The sequence below is a fragment of the Malaclemys terrapin genome, chromosome 12, assembly GCF_027887155.1.
Source record: "Malaclemys terrapin pileata isolate rMalTer1 chromosome 12, rMalTer1.hap1, whole genome shotgun sequence".
Lineage (NCBI taxonomy): Eukaryota > Metazoa > Chordata > Testudines > Emydidae > Malaclemys > Malaclemys terrapin.
This window is the reverse complement of record NC_071516.1, coordinates 18,621,924-18,638,244: the sequence shown is the minus strand read 5'-3', so window position 1 is coordinate 18,638,244 and position 16,321 is coordinate 18,621,924. Positions and strand designations below refer to the sequence as shown.

The 16,321-nt window shown below is 45.3% G+C and overlaps 1 protein-coding gene across 3 annotated transcripts in view; it reads right to left on the bottom strand.

Moving 5' to 3' along the window:
- Positions 1-16,321, bottom strand: part of SULF2 (sulfatase 2) — a 267,917-nt gene that overhangs the window by 91,252 nt on the left and 160,344 nt on the right. For 2 of the 3 annotated variants that reach the window (XM_054045653.1, XM_054045651.1), the window contains exon 3: positions 5,610-5,854. In XM_054045653.1, coding sequence (XP_053901628.1) covers positions 5,610-5,784 — 175 coding nt within the window. In that variant the 5' untranslated portion in view covers positions 5,785-5,854. Of the gene's footprint in view, positions 1-5,609; positions 5,855-14,642; positions 15,120-16,321 lie in introns of those variants that run through there. The other variant, XM_054045652.1, reaches the window with a different exon arrangement.

Below are 16,321 nucleotides of genomic sequence, written 5' to 3'. Positions count from 1 at the left end.
CCGGGCTGCCCGAGCGCTACTGGCTTCGGGCAGCCCTCTGGGCCTCCGGACCCTGCGCCGCCGGAGCCCAGGAGGGGAAGTGCCCGGCTGGGGGCGCAGGGTCCGGAGGCACGGGGGCTGCCCGAAGCCGGTAGCGCTCGGGCAGCTCAGCTCTGTTTAAGAGCCGGGCTGCCCGAGCGCTACCGGCTTCGGGCAGCCCCCGTGCCTCCGGACCCTGCACCGCCGGAGCCCGGGAGGGGAAGTGCCCGGCTGGGGCCGCAGGCTCCGGAGGCATAGGGGCTGCCCAAAGCCCAAGCGCTACGGGCTTCACGGTTTGCCGGGCAGCCTCCAGACCCTGTGCCACTGGCTGGGCGCTTCCCCTCCCGGGCTCCAGCTGCGCTGGGGAAGCGCCGGCCGGGGGCACAGGGTCTGGGGGCTGCCCGGCAAACCCTGAAGCCGGTAGCCCTGGGGCAGCCCTTTCCCCCTGGCTGGGAGTGGGAGGGAGGAGGGTGCGGAGTTAGGGCGGGGCTGGGGGTGGGGAAATGGGCGGGGCCAGGGCCCATGGAGGGTCCTCTTTTTTTATTTATTAGAAATGGTAACCCTACCCCTCCCCCCTGCACCCCACTTATCCCCCACCCTGTGGAGATTGGGTATGACAGGGCTCAGGATGGAGGGAGCTTCCTGGGAGCAGCTGCTGTCTCACCTTGCTGATCTACTTAACAAGGCAATGTACTTAGGATGGGGTAAGCCTACTTAAAGGGGCAATGCACATCTCTCTCTCTCACACAGGGTCTCTCTCTCTGTCTGCCATGCTGTCTCCCCTCCCTCCATTAGTGCTGCCTTGTACAGTGTGAGGCTACATTAACAACAATGGGTTAATCCATGAGGGCTCAACCAAAGCTAGTTCATTATTTAGCAGCCAGGCACTCCCTGGGAAATATCCCACCCTCTTACTTCACCACCTCAAACAAGCTTCACAATCATCATTGCTGTGTACAGTATTAAATTGTTTGTTTAAAGCAACAGAGGGTCCTGTGGCACCTTTGAGACTAACAGAAGTATTGGGAGCATAAGCTTTCGTGGGTAAGAACCTCACTTCTTCAGATGCAAGTAATGGAAATCTCTAGAGGCAGGTATATATCAGTGTGGAGATAACGAGGTTAGTTCAATTGTTTGTTTAAAACTTGTACTGTGTGTGTGCGTGTGTGTATTATATAATATAGTCTTTTGTCTGGTGAAAAACATTTCCCTGGAACCTAACCCCCCTATTTACATTAATTCTTATGGGGAAATTGGATTTGCTTAACATTGTTTCGCTTAAAGTCGCATTTTTCAGGAACATAACTACAACGTTAAGCGAGGAGTTACTGTATCTCCCAGGCAGCTAGGTCTCCCTCTGTCCATGAATGAGATAGTTATGTAAGCTGATCCCAATGACCTACTGCCGTGGTTCTCAACAGAGTCCTGCATGGATACAAATTTATAACCGCAGCGGTGAAAGGAGCAGAACATGGGGCCGCTGCTTCCAGGAGCCAGCATTCTACTCCGACAGCTCCTCCAGTGTGGCTGTGCCGCTCCCAGCCCCACCCACTGGGGCGGGCATCAGGCTCAGCGGCAGCTGTCCCTGTTTGCGCTCTTGTGTTCAAGCGGCACACATAGGGTGACCAGATAGCAAGTGTGAAAAATCGGGACGAGGGTGGGGGTAATAGGAGCCTATATAAGAAAAAGCCCCCAAAACCGGGACTGTCCCCATAAAATTGGGACACCTGGTCACTCTAGGCACACACTCCCAGACTGGAGATGCAGACAGCTGCGTGGAAGGGACGGGGGCAGGGCAGGGGGGTTGGGGGTACAGCTGTGCCGGAGGAGTTGCCAGCATGGGATGCTGGCTCCTGATAGCAGCAGCCCGTTTCTGCTCCTTTCACTGCTGCGGTTCCCGAGGGAGCCCTGCAGTTCTATGAAAACTGATTTATATCCACAAATATAAATTTGAATCTACACAGGGCTCTAATTCTCAATCTATTTACCATTGTGGGCCACATATGCGGCTCTCTCTGTGTTATGTGGGCCATATCCACACACACACACACACACACACAGTCTGTACATCTACAAAAAAATAAGGTTTAGTATGTGTTATATGGCAGCAATATGATTCAGATTGATATAGTACCTTTCATTTCAACACTGGCAAGTGTCTACTAAGAGTGCCCCCCATGCATTCAGTCCCACCATGCACCCAGCCAAGAACTGCCCCCTTGCACTCAGCCCCCCCATACACCCAGCCCCCTAAGCCAGGGACTGTCCCCCATGCACACAGCACCTGCCCCCAAGCCTCTCCCCAGACTGTCCCCCAGCCAGGGAATGTCCCCCCCGTCACCCAACCCCTCTGGGACTGTCCCTCCCAGCATCCAGACCACCCCAGTGTTGGGGTTGGTACACAAAATCTGCCACTGAGCCTCCCCCCAAGTGGCACGAGGTTTGGGGAGGCTTAGCCTCTTCCAGCCTCCATTACATGTTGCTCATGGTGTTTGTCCTGCAGAGACTGGGTACTCTGTCCAGATCAGAACCCCCCTCAACCACTCCCCAGGACTGGCTCCTCCAGCATCCAGTCCCCCACCCAGGGACTGCCCCCCAGCCTACCCCAGCAACTGTCCCCAGCCCCCCCAGCATTCAACCCCCTCATCCAGGGACTGTGCCCCAGTACCTGGCTCCCCATCCAGGCACTGCCCCCAGCCACCCACCTAGAGTCTGTCCCCCATGCACCGGCTGCACCCCCCTCCCCATAGCCCCTGCACCTCTCCCCACACTTGCTGGCTTCCAATCTCCATTGCAGGTAGCTCAGTTGTGCAACCTGCCCTGCCTGTCGCCGCAGTCCTAGTGCCGGGGAGCCTGCTCCAGTGGAGGTCACTGGATCCATGATCCTGCAGGGTGGGAGGTGCTAATCACCCTGGCCTCCTGCCGATGCTGCTAGGCCCAATCCTGCTGGGGGAGTGGGGGGTGATGTCACTGGGCCTCATCCTGTCAGGGGGGCTCATGTTAGGTCTGATCGTGCACCTCCCCATTTTTGCACCCCTCCCACCCCACCCCATTTATGGCCCTGAGGATATCACGTGGGCCGCAGCTGTGTGCTGATTGGGTCACAAGAAGTCTGCAGGTTGAGAACCACTGACCTATTGTAACTACAGTAATATGGTAGCCAAACCTCAGTTCAAATTGAACTAGAGATCCTGGGATTTATAATGCATTGGACATCAGCACTAGGACAGCTTGGATTCTCATTAATCTAATTGGAAAATTAATCTCTGGGTGTAATTTAAGACTTTTCTACCACCAGTATATTTCGCCTCTTCTTACTCATATACCTACTTGTTCACTACTCAGTATAATTCTCATAATTAGGAAGACAAGCCACTAAGCATGCCTGTTCCAATAGTTGACTAAACTCCTCCTTGGTCTTCTGAGAGGTCAGAAGAAAGCAGTTATCTTCTCTTCTTTATATCCAGCACAGCACATTCCAACTCCTTTGACCCAAGGATCATGCAGTCTTTTCATCAAACCCTCCCTTGTTTCAATCCATGGCTAGGGTTTGGCTTCCTGAGTAAAAAGTATGATTAACAGCAGAACAAATAAAAGGGAAGTTAAGCCCCTTTCCTGAATGCTCTGCATCTCCTTTTGGCAAACCACACCTGTTACTGCTATATTGTTAAACACACCTTAGGTTAAAATAAGGGGAAGGCTGTTTGAGCCTGATATTGTATCCTCTCTCCTTTTACATCAGAAATAGCCACAAAACAATCCCAGCAGAAAAACAAAATGAGAATTCACATGCCAGCTCTGCCCACCAAAAGCACAGCTTCCTTCTAAATTTCCTCAGAAATATTGGTAATCTTCGCTGTGCTCAGTTTTCCAAATTTTTGTTAGCTTGCATTTGCAATCTGTAGACCAAACTGCAATTGACATCTTGTTTCCATGTTCCTGAATGCATGAACTCCAATACTCAAACAGCAGTTTGGATAGATAAAGTTGGCCAATTTAAGAATAAAAAATGATCTCAAACAAACATCTGGTGTCACGAAGCCATTAATTGGAATATGATAAATATCAAATCTCAGCTTCATCAAATGCATTTTCTCCAGCCGGACCCTAATTTGTGTGGACAGATGCCCATTGTGCTTGAAATTGGAAAGAGACATCAGATTACCTGAGAAAAGAAGTATACTGCCCAGAGGACATTAACAATTGCATCAGAGACAGGCAGGCGGGCATAAAATAGAAAGTGATAAATTTTTTAGGACCACCCTCTGGATTTTGGTCACATGAGACTGTGAGATAATGTACTTGGCTTTTTTGGATATGCATTATTGAAACTGGTCTAATTGTGAAAAACATAACCATCACTACAAAAAACAAACAAACAAAAAAAACCCTTCGGAACCTGCCTCACTTAAACTAACATTTTATTTCTTATCCTGTTACACCAGAAAACTTTCTAGTTACCTTTTGAACCAAGTGACGATTGGGATATAGCTTATGACATGGAGAAACACTGATAAAAAGAAAGTATCTATAAAAGCATTGTCATGATGCCATTATACACTTTTGGTTTATAACAGCAGCTGTCCCTGCATAAAGCAAAGTTCCTTCATTTTACTACAATGCTCCACCTTTCCCCCACAATTTGTTTTCTCATCTACTATACTGGAAATTTGCTTTAACAACGCTCAAAAGAAACACAAAACAGATTCTATCCCCTCAACTTTTAAACAGACATGGGCTTCATAAATCCATTTATAAATGTACCTAAAAAACTACTCCTATAAAACTGCGTTCTGGTAATTGCTTCTCACTATACACAACATTCTGCAAAGATATAGGTTAATTTTTCAGCAAGCTTCTCAACTTAATCGTTGTGTCAAATCATTAAGATTAAACAAACTTTCTTTGCTTAATCTTCTTTCCTCAACAATTACAACTTCAGCTAGTGGAACAGAGGATCAGAGCTGGATAAGCAGGTAGAATCTTCTGATCCTAAATGATCTTGGCAGTAATCAAATACTTATCTTCGTGGGAAAAATCCCTAAAATAGTTTTAAATTTCTTGGAATACTATTAAATAACAGAATTTAGAGATATAAAAAAAAAAAACAATGTGTGCTTCAAATACTGCAGTTTCACAAGGAAATTGAGTAATTACATGAAAAGCCAGTTATGTATCTAAACCTACCATCTTTGTGTGCAACTTCCCAGCTTGTGCACATAACATTAATAAGCAAATTGAAGATAAACATTAAAAATCAGAGTTTTGTTTCCCTACCAAAGCAGGATATAACCCCAGAGACAGAATGTATCAAATCTTAAACTGATGTTACATTTGCTGTCAGTGAGTTAGCATATTACTAGAAAATATTTCACATGTACAGATAAAAGTTTTTACAGTATTTTACCACTTGTTCCTTCTATTGTACATTTTACACAGAAAAAAATTCATTTGCAGGTTAGGGATTAGAGCCTGTTCTCTGCTGCACTGGTCAAAATGTTCATTTACACTAGAGTGTCTGAGAACAGATTCTAGCCCCAAGCAAAAGCAATGCCACATCTGTGAGCTAAAATACTCTGTTTGGCTCTTACCAAGTTCTACATCCTGATCATCAGTAAGAACGAGAATGATGTTTGGACGGATGTTTCTGCGGTCCCTTTGAAATCTTCCCTTCAGACGCTGATTTAATAGGAAAGCTGAACTTCCATCCAGCATTGATAAAACAGTCATTATGAATAATCCAAGAACAATGCTAGGCTGTGCCATATTGTGCTGATTTTGCGTTCTCGCCAAACAAGGTGGGTTAATGTCTTCTATTTCCTCTTTACTTGCAGATCTAAGGTGGGGAGAGAGAAAGCAGGTAAGCATTTATGCAAAAACAATAAATAAAAAAATAAAATAAATGTTCCAATTTATCAAAATCTTTCAAATGAACAAGGAGGTTCTTTTTAAAAGGCTAAGTCCACATATATCTAAAATACCCTAAGCCCCCTAAATGAGAAACAAAGTCCTTGCAGTTTTTCATCTTGGTACCTGTTAGAAGTGGAAACATTTACAATTTGCAAGAGTTTATCTAAATTTTTTGAGACATTTTGTTGAGTGCTGAAAGTTGGCCAAAAGTTAAAGGAACCCAGAAGGGAAAGAAACATTTCTTTTTTTAACAAAATGATTTAAAAAAAAAAAAATGTAGCTAGGTGCAACTCATCAGAAATTAAAACAATATACTGGGAGTACTGGATCTGTGAGCTACAGTAGTGCAGGGTACTTATCCATAATGTAAATTTAAGGCCCCCGGGTACTGACTGATCTAATTTATTTACTGAGTCAAAAAAATCACCATTAAAGGAACAATGTATCTAAATAGAGATTTTTATCAAGATTGTGGTAAAACCTATTGAGTGAACGGTAAGTTTGTCTTGTGAAGTCACAACGGACATGAATTACAAGCCAAATTCAGATCTGGCATAAGTTGCTGCAACTCATAGATTTCAATTGGAAAGCATGTCCCTTTATACCAGGGCTGAATTTGGCTGCATGGGCCTAGAAATGGTGGGATAATTTCAGGCTAATGTTTCAGCACTAACTCTGAACTTCCTGGCTTTGTGGGTGACAGTCATGTTATTTCAAAATGGATATGGAGGATTTACAGAAATGTGTTGCTGTTGTTGTTTTTCCGTTAAAGTACTAAACAAGCATGTTCTGTATTTACAATTTAAGGGCCTAGTCCTGCAAACTCTTATCACTAGACACATTGAGAATTGTCCTATTGCCTAGAACTGCTCATGGCAGTAAGGATTATGCCCAGAGGAAAACTGTTTTCAGGATCAGTCCCTAAGACCCTCATTCTGCTCCCACTGGAATCAACAGCACAGCTCCTATTGATTTCTAAGCAAGCAGGGGCATGCCCTAGATGAACGAACATTTAGACATTTCTTAAATTTCAATGCTGGTTGATAATCTTCTGGCCTAAAGGAATTTTCTTTTGCTAATAGAAGTCAAAGTACCCGTAAGAAACTATACAGAGAATATCAAGAGCTAATTATTTCATCCCATCAAATGATCAATGAGTCAATTTTTGATTAATTCCCTATGTACCGGCTTTCTCTGGACTTGTGCCAGTGAGTTCACGTAGTGCAGTGGAAATCAATTAAAAGTGACACATGGGAAACTATCTGCCTTTTCTAAAGACCAGAAGCGACTGAGTAGAAAAAGCCCAGTACAGTGCGCTTTACTCAATGAAAGAAGCTTAATGTTCTGTCCATAAAGCAAGTTAGAAATTTTCCCTCCCCCAGTAGATTATTTCATAGCAATATCATCAGATCATTGCTACCAGAATTTGTTTCTTGGGATAAACCTTGATTAAGACTGTTCTCAAGCCATGACAAACCACTGGTCTGAGAAATTACACACAGTTTCTACACTCATGGGGGGGCGGGGAGGAGAGAGCACAAGATTCTTATATTTAAACCAGCAGATATCTAGCTGTACTATGATGCAATATTTAGCAAGGGCTATTTCCCAATTCATATACATAGACCAGGCTTGAAAAGTCAACCTAATTATTCACCCCAGCAAGTTTCTTTACGGATTCATGGGTGAATTAAATCAATTTCTGCAGAATCTAAGATTTTATTTAAAAGAACAAATTCTAGCCCATGTGGTTATGGGGAGGGGGGGGGGGGAAGTCTTCCTAAAACTGCAGGCTGACTGCTCTTGTACCTCTGCTCTGCCCAGAGCTTTGCTAAGCTATGACAGAGTGCACACTGACCACTCTTGTCAGTTTTCATTGCTCATGTTCAGAATTCTGCCTGCAGCAGTGAAACAGGCAAGAATCATGCCAGTTTCACAGTGCAGCTACTACTTAGGAAAGTCAAGAGCAGTGATAGAGGCAGACCCTAGAGCTGTTCACTTGGGAGGAGGAATCCAAAGGTTGGGTGGTGCACATTAGTAGAGATATTCCCTCCTGAAGAGGCAAAAATTCTGATAAACAGAAATGTGTATTAACAAAACCACTCAAAACTGACGATCTGTCCATTCCCATTACATAGCCAGTGTTTTTTCTGAAGACCTGGGATTTACAAGGGATCATTTAATTTTTTGCTTGGGACTAGTCAACTGAAGGCTGTCTATTACTGTTGTATCTGATCATGCTTCCCTTCCCCCGCAACTGGATATGGGATTTATGCATGAGTGTATTTTCTTTCTTCGTTAAAACAAATGCATGGGAATAAGCATATGACCTCACTGTTGCACCCTCTTCCCTTCTCCGCTCCCCTGCCCATTCCCTTCCTACTATTTATTACCCTCATTCATTGCATCACCTCTAAAATAAGACAATAAACCCTTTGGGCCAGGGACTACGTCTTCCTATAAAATTCTTAGTATATTTTTGAAATTGAAAAAACAACCTATACAGAGGTATCGCCACAAAAATGTATTTACAGTTATAGTTACTGTTCTCTCCAAGAAAATAGGAAAAATATTGCATGTTAAGTTCAGCAGGCAAACTTTACCAAAATAATTACTTTCATCTTTAAACATCTGAAGCAGAGAGGGGCAAACTATTCTCATGTTACGTCCCTGTTGTTATCAGGATAAGAATTCCTCATCTATACCCCTTGGAACCAAATCAAAGTATACAATTATGTCCAAAACTCATATTCATAACTGGGTAAAAAAATTAACATAATTTACAAAATAACCCTCTATTTTCTGAAATGTGTGTATTCATACAAGACAGATAGGCCACTGCTTACTCTACATTTGCTGTGAAATCTAATTAACAGCTTTAAGTAGCTTATAAAATGGCAGCAGAAGTATCTCACATTCACAGTGGTCAGATGTAGTCTATGAGTTGTGACAATACTTTGCAAAGTGTCACAGTTGAGAACGTCTCTTTAATGATTAGTGAACTTGGTGAGCGAAACAATATGTCAAAGGCAAAGCAGTTATTAAAATTCTTTCCCATTCCTGTTTGGAGGCTTGGTTTACTGTGTGTATCAATGTTGGCTAAAGACAGGCTTATAGAATTTTACAATGTCTGCCTTCATCTGCCATATATACCTTCATCATTAATACGGTGCATCTATGTGTAATGATGCATTTTTATCTCAGTGGCCCAGGTGATCGGATTCTCTATGTGCTGAGACTTGTAGCCACTGCAGGCAACATTCCCATGTAATAGATGGGGACAGCTCTAATCTGTGCTGTATCTTATGAAATTAGGTGTGCCTCTTAGTTTTTCCTAAATTACCCATCCAAATGTAGCAAAGTTTGATCAGCCTGTTTATATGCAAGTACCATCAAAACCCTAGACATTTTTCTTTCAGAAGAGACAGCAAACTGAGCTTCAGTAAGTCTGTGAGCATCTCCAACACAGAGAGGCCCGGGGAGGGAGGGGGGGAGGAGAGGGGGAAATAAAGAAAAGAAGAAGAATATTCTCCCACCACCACCCTATTTGCTGTAACAAATCACTCCCTCCTTCATAGGCTGAATTGGATACAGATGCCTCCCTTGTTCTTAAGATCCTGCCAGTTGGGGAGCAAGATTACAGGCAAACTCAGTTCTCCTGTGTGGTAATGCAGAATGTTACCACTAAGTCAGTGGTTCTCAACCAGGAGTCCGGGGCCCCCTGAGGGGCTGTGAGCAGGTTTCGGGGGGGGGGGGGGGCACCAAGCAGGGCTAGCATTAGACTCACTGGGGCCCAGAGTAGAAAGTTGAAGCCCCACCACATAGGACTGAAGCCCAGGGCCCTGAGTCCCACTACCCAGGCTGAAGCTTAAGCCAGAGCAATGTAGCTTTGTGGGGGCCCCTGGCAACTGCCTGGCTTGCTACCCCTTCATGTCAGTCCTGGCTTTTACATGCAGAAAACCAGTTATTGTGGCACAGGTGAGCCCTGGAGTTTTTATAGCATGTTGGGGGTGGGTGGGTGGGGGGCTCAGAAAGAAAAAGGTTGAGAACCTGCAGTAAGTTACATTTATAAATGTTGACGGGAAGGGGCCGGTTTAGTGTGTTTATTCAATTAACAGAACACAGATCCAAATCCTGCTCTTGAAGGCTGCCTCCACTAGGGAAATTTCTGAAAAATGTCCCCCCACTGCCATCATCAACCCACCAGTATTAACTCGGACTTCAAATGCTGTTTTTTTTTTTTACACCATGATGATTAAAATCGCTTTGCACAAGTCTAACAGCTACTATGCTGAAAACTGTAGTGAATAATGCTGGGCTATATGCACCTAGCACTTTCTATGCCAGGGACAGGCAAACTTTTTGGCCCAAGGGCCACATCTGGGTATGGTGGGCCATGAATGCTCAAGAAATTGGGGGCTGGGGTGCGGGAGGGGGGGAAGGCTCCAGCTGGGGGTGCAGGATCTGGGGTGGGGCCAGAAATGAGTTCAGGGTGCAGGAGGGGGCTCCGGGCTGAGGCCTGGGGGTGGGGTGAGGTGGGGGGGTGACAGCTCCAACTTGGGGTGCATGGTCTGGGGTGGGGCTGGGGGATGAGGGGTTGGAGGTGCAGGAGGGTGCTCCAGGCTGGGACTGAGGGGTTTGGAGGGCGGGAGGGGGATCAGGGCTGGGGCAGGGGGTTGGGGCATGGAAGGGGTTGGGGTGCAGGCTCCGGGCGGCGTTTAACTCAAGCAGCTTCCTGAAGCAGAGGCATGTCCTCCCCCTCCGGCTCCTATGTGGAGGCGTGGCCAGGCGGCTCTACGCCCTGCCCCATCTGAGGTGCTGTCCCTGCAGCTCCTATTGGCCATGATTCCAGGACAATGGGAGCTGCGGGGGCGGCACTTGGGGGGCGTGACCATGCAGAGTCCCTTGACTGCCCCTACATGTAGGAGCTGGAGGGGGGACATGCCGCTGCTTCCAGGAGCTGCACAGAGCCACAGCACACACAGAGCAGGGCAAACCCCCGACCCTGCTCCCTGGCTGGAGCGGCGCAAGCCCCGGACCCCACTCCCTGGCGGGAGCTCGAGGGCCAGATTAAAACATCTGAAGGGCCGGATGCGGCCCCTAGGCCATAGTTTGCCCACCCCTGCTCTATGCAGTTACCAATGGTGCAACTGAACCAGCCTTAAAGACAGTGGGGAAATATTTCAACTGTCCGTAGTGACAGGTTTCAAAGCGGCAGCCGTATTAGTCTGTATCAGCAAAAAGAATGAGGAGTACTTGTGGCACCTTAGCGACTAACAAATTTATTTGAGCATAAGCTTTGCTCAAATAAATTTGTTAGTTAGTCTCTAAGGTGCCAGAAGTACTCCTCGTTCTTATTACACTAGTGTAACGCCCTTAAAGTAAAAAACAAAAAATACAAAAAACCAAAAACAAATCTGGATTTACCCCCAACACAACTAAGAACAGAATCTGCTCATGTTGTTCTGCCAAAGACATAATATACAACATGCAACAAATTATTTTGTTATGAAAAAAGAAACAATAACATTTCAACCATTCTTTGAGCTTATAATGCCATTTTGACATATAACTAGAAGCATATTTATAAAGTAACTGCATCTCAAATTCACTTTTATGTATTAGATTGCTTTAAAAATGAGCATAATGCAAAACAGTAATTAAAAAAAAAGCCACTAAGGCATGTTTGACTCATTTAACAGCCATAAACAGGCAAACAGCATGCAAGGAACAAAGGGTAGCTGCATAATAGGGCAAACAGCAACTCACACTTGATAACTGATCTGAATATGTCTGGAGCCAACACCAGGTGTGTTATTTAAGCAGACTTAGGTGTGCCATTTATGCAGTGTTTAGAGGAATGGAAATGCATTGTGTGGGATCCATTCCCTAGCAGCCATCCCAATTAAATAAGCATGTTGTTTATCAATTTACCAATTAAATGGTTTCTATTGTACCTCTGTTCTATTAACTCTTGGACCACTATTGCAGATCCTTGCATTCATGCATAACAACTCTTTCCCACTGATGCCTTCAGTCAGCTATAATTTTTATTTAAGACCATGTTTTGCAAGTTATATCGCCTACATATAAAATTGCATTTTACACTTGGACAGGGAGGATTTCTGGTTTGCATTCAAATAGTCTCGCTGAAAAAAAGTCCTACTGAATCGTGATTTTTGTTATAATCTCACAACACATCATACTACCTTTTTTCTTTTTTTAAAGATTAACATTTTCTAAATATTTTTCAAAGAGTCACAAATTTAAATTTAAAAGAGGACACAAAAAGCCAAAGCCCAAACCCAGGGCTAACCTTGACTGTTGAAGGTTACATCAATAGCACATGCATGAACTATGGCTAGGGTAACCGGACAGCAAGTGTGAAAAATCAGGATGGGATAATAGGAGCCTATATAAGAAAAAGACCCCAAAATCGGGACTGTCCCTATAAAATCGGGACATCTGGTCACCCTAACTATGGCTAAATGTCTAACATTTCCTTAGAGAGACAAGGTAGGTGAGGTAATATCTTTTATTGGACCAACTTCAGTTCATGAGAAAGACAAGCTTTTGAGTTACACAGAGGTCTGGGAAAGGAACTCAGAGTGTCACAGCTAAATATAAGGTTGAACAGATAGTTTAGCATAAGTCGTTAACATGTATTCTAACGGACCACTCAAGGTGAAGTGGCCCACTAACACACCTGTAGCCGTAGGACAAATAGGGTGATTAGTGGGTTACAGATTGTTGTAATAAACCATAAATTGTCCCTTTATTAAGACCACAATTTTTAGTGTCTAGCAAAGTTATGAATTTAAGCTCCCAGGCTCAGCTTTTGAAAGTTTTGTGCGGGTTTACTTTGAGAATGAGAACTGATTGATTACTCTATATCTGACCTCTCTGTGAAAACATTTCCTTAGAGAGCCAGGACATTGTCACAGCTCCAAATGCTTATTAGAACATTAAATTACATATTTAAACAGATTGTTTTGCATTACCTTTGTTCTGTTGGGGAGCACTGCAACCAGAGCTCAAACTGCTAAGCATTTAACAAGGGGAAATCTTTCCCCACACACTAACCTTTATTTTAAATAAAAATTGCCTGTGATTCTAACGTTCAGTTACATTTTTTGTAAGAAGTGCTTTACTGTTAAATACAACATTATTACATATTAGCATTCAGTAGAGCTACAATATAAAGGTTCTTTGATATGATCTAGTCCTCATATAAGGTTGGAGTTTTATTTTGCTCCCCTGTCCACTTAAGTCCATTATAATAAACATTTTTCTACCGCACATTCACTTCTGCCCCAAGAACAAATTAACAGAGAGGACGAGTATTATTTCTCCCCTAAATACACCCATATTTATTAAGTACAACTTTAGGCTGATTTTTAAGAATAATTTTTTTAAAAAATCATATTTACTGCAGCTGAGGGGAGATTTGGAAATACCACAAGGGAAGAATGAATGAATGAATATAGAGCCAGTATGCCACAAAAAAAGATAGTCTTAAAAAAAAAAATCATACAGAGACAAATCTATTCAGTGACTAAAGATTTTATATTATAGTATACAGAAAAATTAGATTTTCAATGCAAGATGGGGTTTTTAAACCCCGAAGCACATGTGAAATTATTAAATGAAAAACGAAGTGCCAAGGCATTAGCTGTTTTACAAACGACTGTTTCTTGCAGGGATACCTCCCAGCATCTGGTACTTCATCCCAAACCAGGGAAGGGTTAAACATGGAATCTTTAGATAAACAGTGCAAACAAACTGCCCTGGCTTCCTGCCACCCCAGCCATCCCCCATGTTGAGGGCACAGACCTGCACGCTGTGCAGCCCCCTTCCAGTGCAAGTTTTAATCACTGAGGACCCCGGGCTTTTATAAAAGCCCAGCCGGGCCACATCAAGGGCAGATTGGATTGTGTCCCATCATTGCCAAGTGCAGCTAACCACACTCCGCCCGCACCCAGCAGCGCTAGCCAGGTGCCCTCTGGCTGTGCAGAGAGCCCACAGCCCCAGACCCCTACCCCACAGGGCACGAGATCCCCAGTCCTTGGGCAGCAGCAGTGCCCTAACGAAGGAGGCAGGTCAGTATCTCTTCTTGCCCCCCCGCTAGGCTGGGGCCAAGTGCCCAGGCTACTCCCCACCTACACAGTCTGACACACTTGCCAGCCCCCACCTGTCTTCCAGCCTATCTGCCATCACCCTATCCCTATATCTCATCTTCCCCTTAGGGTTGCCAATTTTGGTTGGATATATTCCTGGAGGTTTCAACAGGACATAATCTTTAATTAAAGATTAATCTTTAATTCCTGGAGACTCCAGGACAATTCTGGAGGGTTGGCAGTACCTCCTATCCTCTCCCTTCCCCCCACAACTGCTTCCATTTCCTTCCCCCCACAACTGCTTCCATTTCCTTCCCCACCCTAACCCCCCTGCTCCTGTCCCTACCCCTGCTCCCATCTCCGCCCTGTCCCAATCTCCAACCCGCCCATCTCCTCCATCCCCTAACCCCATCCTGACCCCCCTGTTCTCATCTCCTCCCCTACCCCCAAACTCCCCATTCTCTAACGCTCAACTCCCCCCACCCCGCACCCGCTCCGCTAAACTTTGGGCTCGTCCCCCCCGCTCTGCAGTGAGGCTCTGGGCAGCTCCCCGCAACCAGTGACCGGCCAACACCCGCCACCCTCCACCCCACTTACCCGGGCAGTGAAAGCGGCTGAGTGCTGCATGTCCCCTTCCCTTCCAGCACCTCCTTCGCCTCAGGAGCAGCTCAGCCTCCCCGCTGCAGCAGCAGCTGGGCTCGGCCGCCAGAAGCCCCCAGTGCCGGGCATGGCCTCCCCCACTCCTCTCCCTGCCGCCGGCTCCGTCCCTGCGCCGGACACTAGGCTCCTTCAATCCCCCACCCCGTGCGCCGGTGCTGCCAAGCGACCTCCTGCCTGCTCCGCACACGCGTGGCGCGGGGTCCTTGGCGGCCGCTGGAGCTCAGCGTCGCTCTGCTACAAGCAGCTGCTCAGAGCCGGGTTTAAATATCACACGCAGCAGAGCCAGGTCCCCGGCGCAGCCGCCAGCGCTGTGCTCCTGCCACGGCCCCGGCGGGGCTGAGCAGAGCTGGGGAGAAGGTGATTAACCCCTGGCACAGGGCAGCAGCTGGAGCCCATTTCCAAACCCACCTTTGAGGGGAAGAGGTGGGGGTATGTAAAAAGTTCATTTAGCTCCAGAATCCTCCTCCCAGCACTGACGCAATCCCCAAGCGGCTCAGGAGGAGGAGGAAACTTGTTCCCCCCAGCACTTGTTCAAAGTCCAGCGGCTTACAGCTCTGCCATCACTTGGCTTCGTCTCACCCAGCAGACAAGATTGAGGGCTCGCTCCCTCGGTCTCCGTTTCTCTGCACGGACACCCAGCCACACAGCCGAATTAGAGTTTAAAGAGAATTTTCCATTCGGAAGGAGCGAGGCGGGAGCAAGAGGGACAAAGCCTTTAGAACAAGTCGAATATTCAGAGCACTGATGGAGTTTATTGGGTCTGGCACTCAGGGATAATGGCATTGCACAAAAAAGAGAGAGGATGTTTAACACGCTGCCCTACTTTTATCTGCGTTGTGTTTCAAAAATGTACTACATAGGGTTTGATCCTGCAAACATCCATACATCTAATTTTACTCACCTGAGTAATTAAGTTCAATGGACTGCTCATGTCGCTATACCCACAGGAGTAAGTATTTCCCGGATCAGAACCCTTAGTCTAACATATTCCAAAATGACTAGCAAGTTGGGATGCCTAAATTGGCATTTGAAAGAGGCCTGATTTTCAAAGAGTAGATACTCAGTACCTTCTGAAATTCAAGCCTTTCTGGAATGTCTCATTTTGGGAATGTAAAAATTAAGGTGCCTAGCAATGTTTGTAATTTTTAAAAATCTTGAGTCAGATAGTTGGGGTGGAATAGTGTATGCACCGGGCACTGTGCAAACATTGAAAATAGATCCCTATTCTGATAAGAGTATCAGGACACTACTGTGACAAATATTAATTAGTTTTACTGGATAGGCTGTATAGTGCATGATGAGTTCTTCTTAACTATAATCATTTCCAGACTAGATCTGACGTGTTAATAAATGTTCTTTTAATCTGTTTTCAAAGTGGCCTTCAAGCATCCCCATGCTGCAATGTATACAGTTATGTTTATCTCAAAACAATACAGCATTTGCTATTAAATCTCATCCTGAACTCACTGCAAATTAGACCATAGACCACAAACCTATATGTAAATTAACTTTCACTATCTTAAACTGGCATTCATAGCCAAAAATGCATCAAATATATGCATCTGAAAATAAAATGACATTCTGTGTTCATGTTTAACATGCTATCATACTTTTAC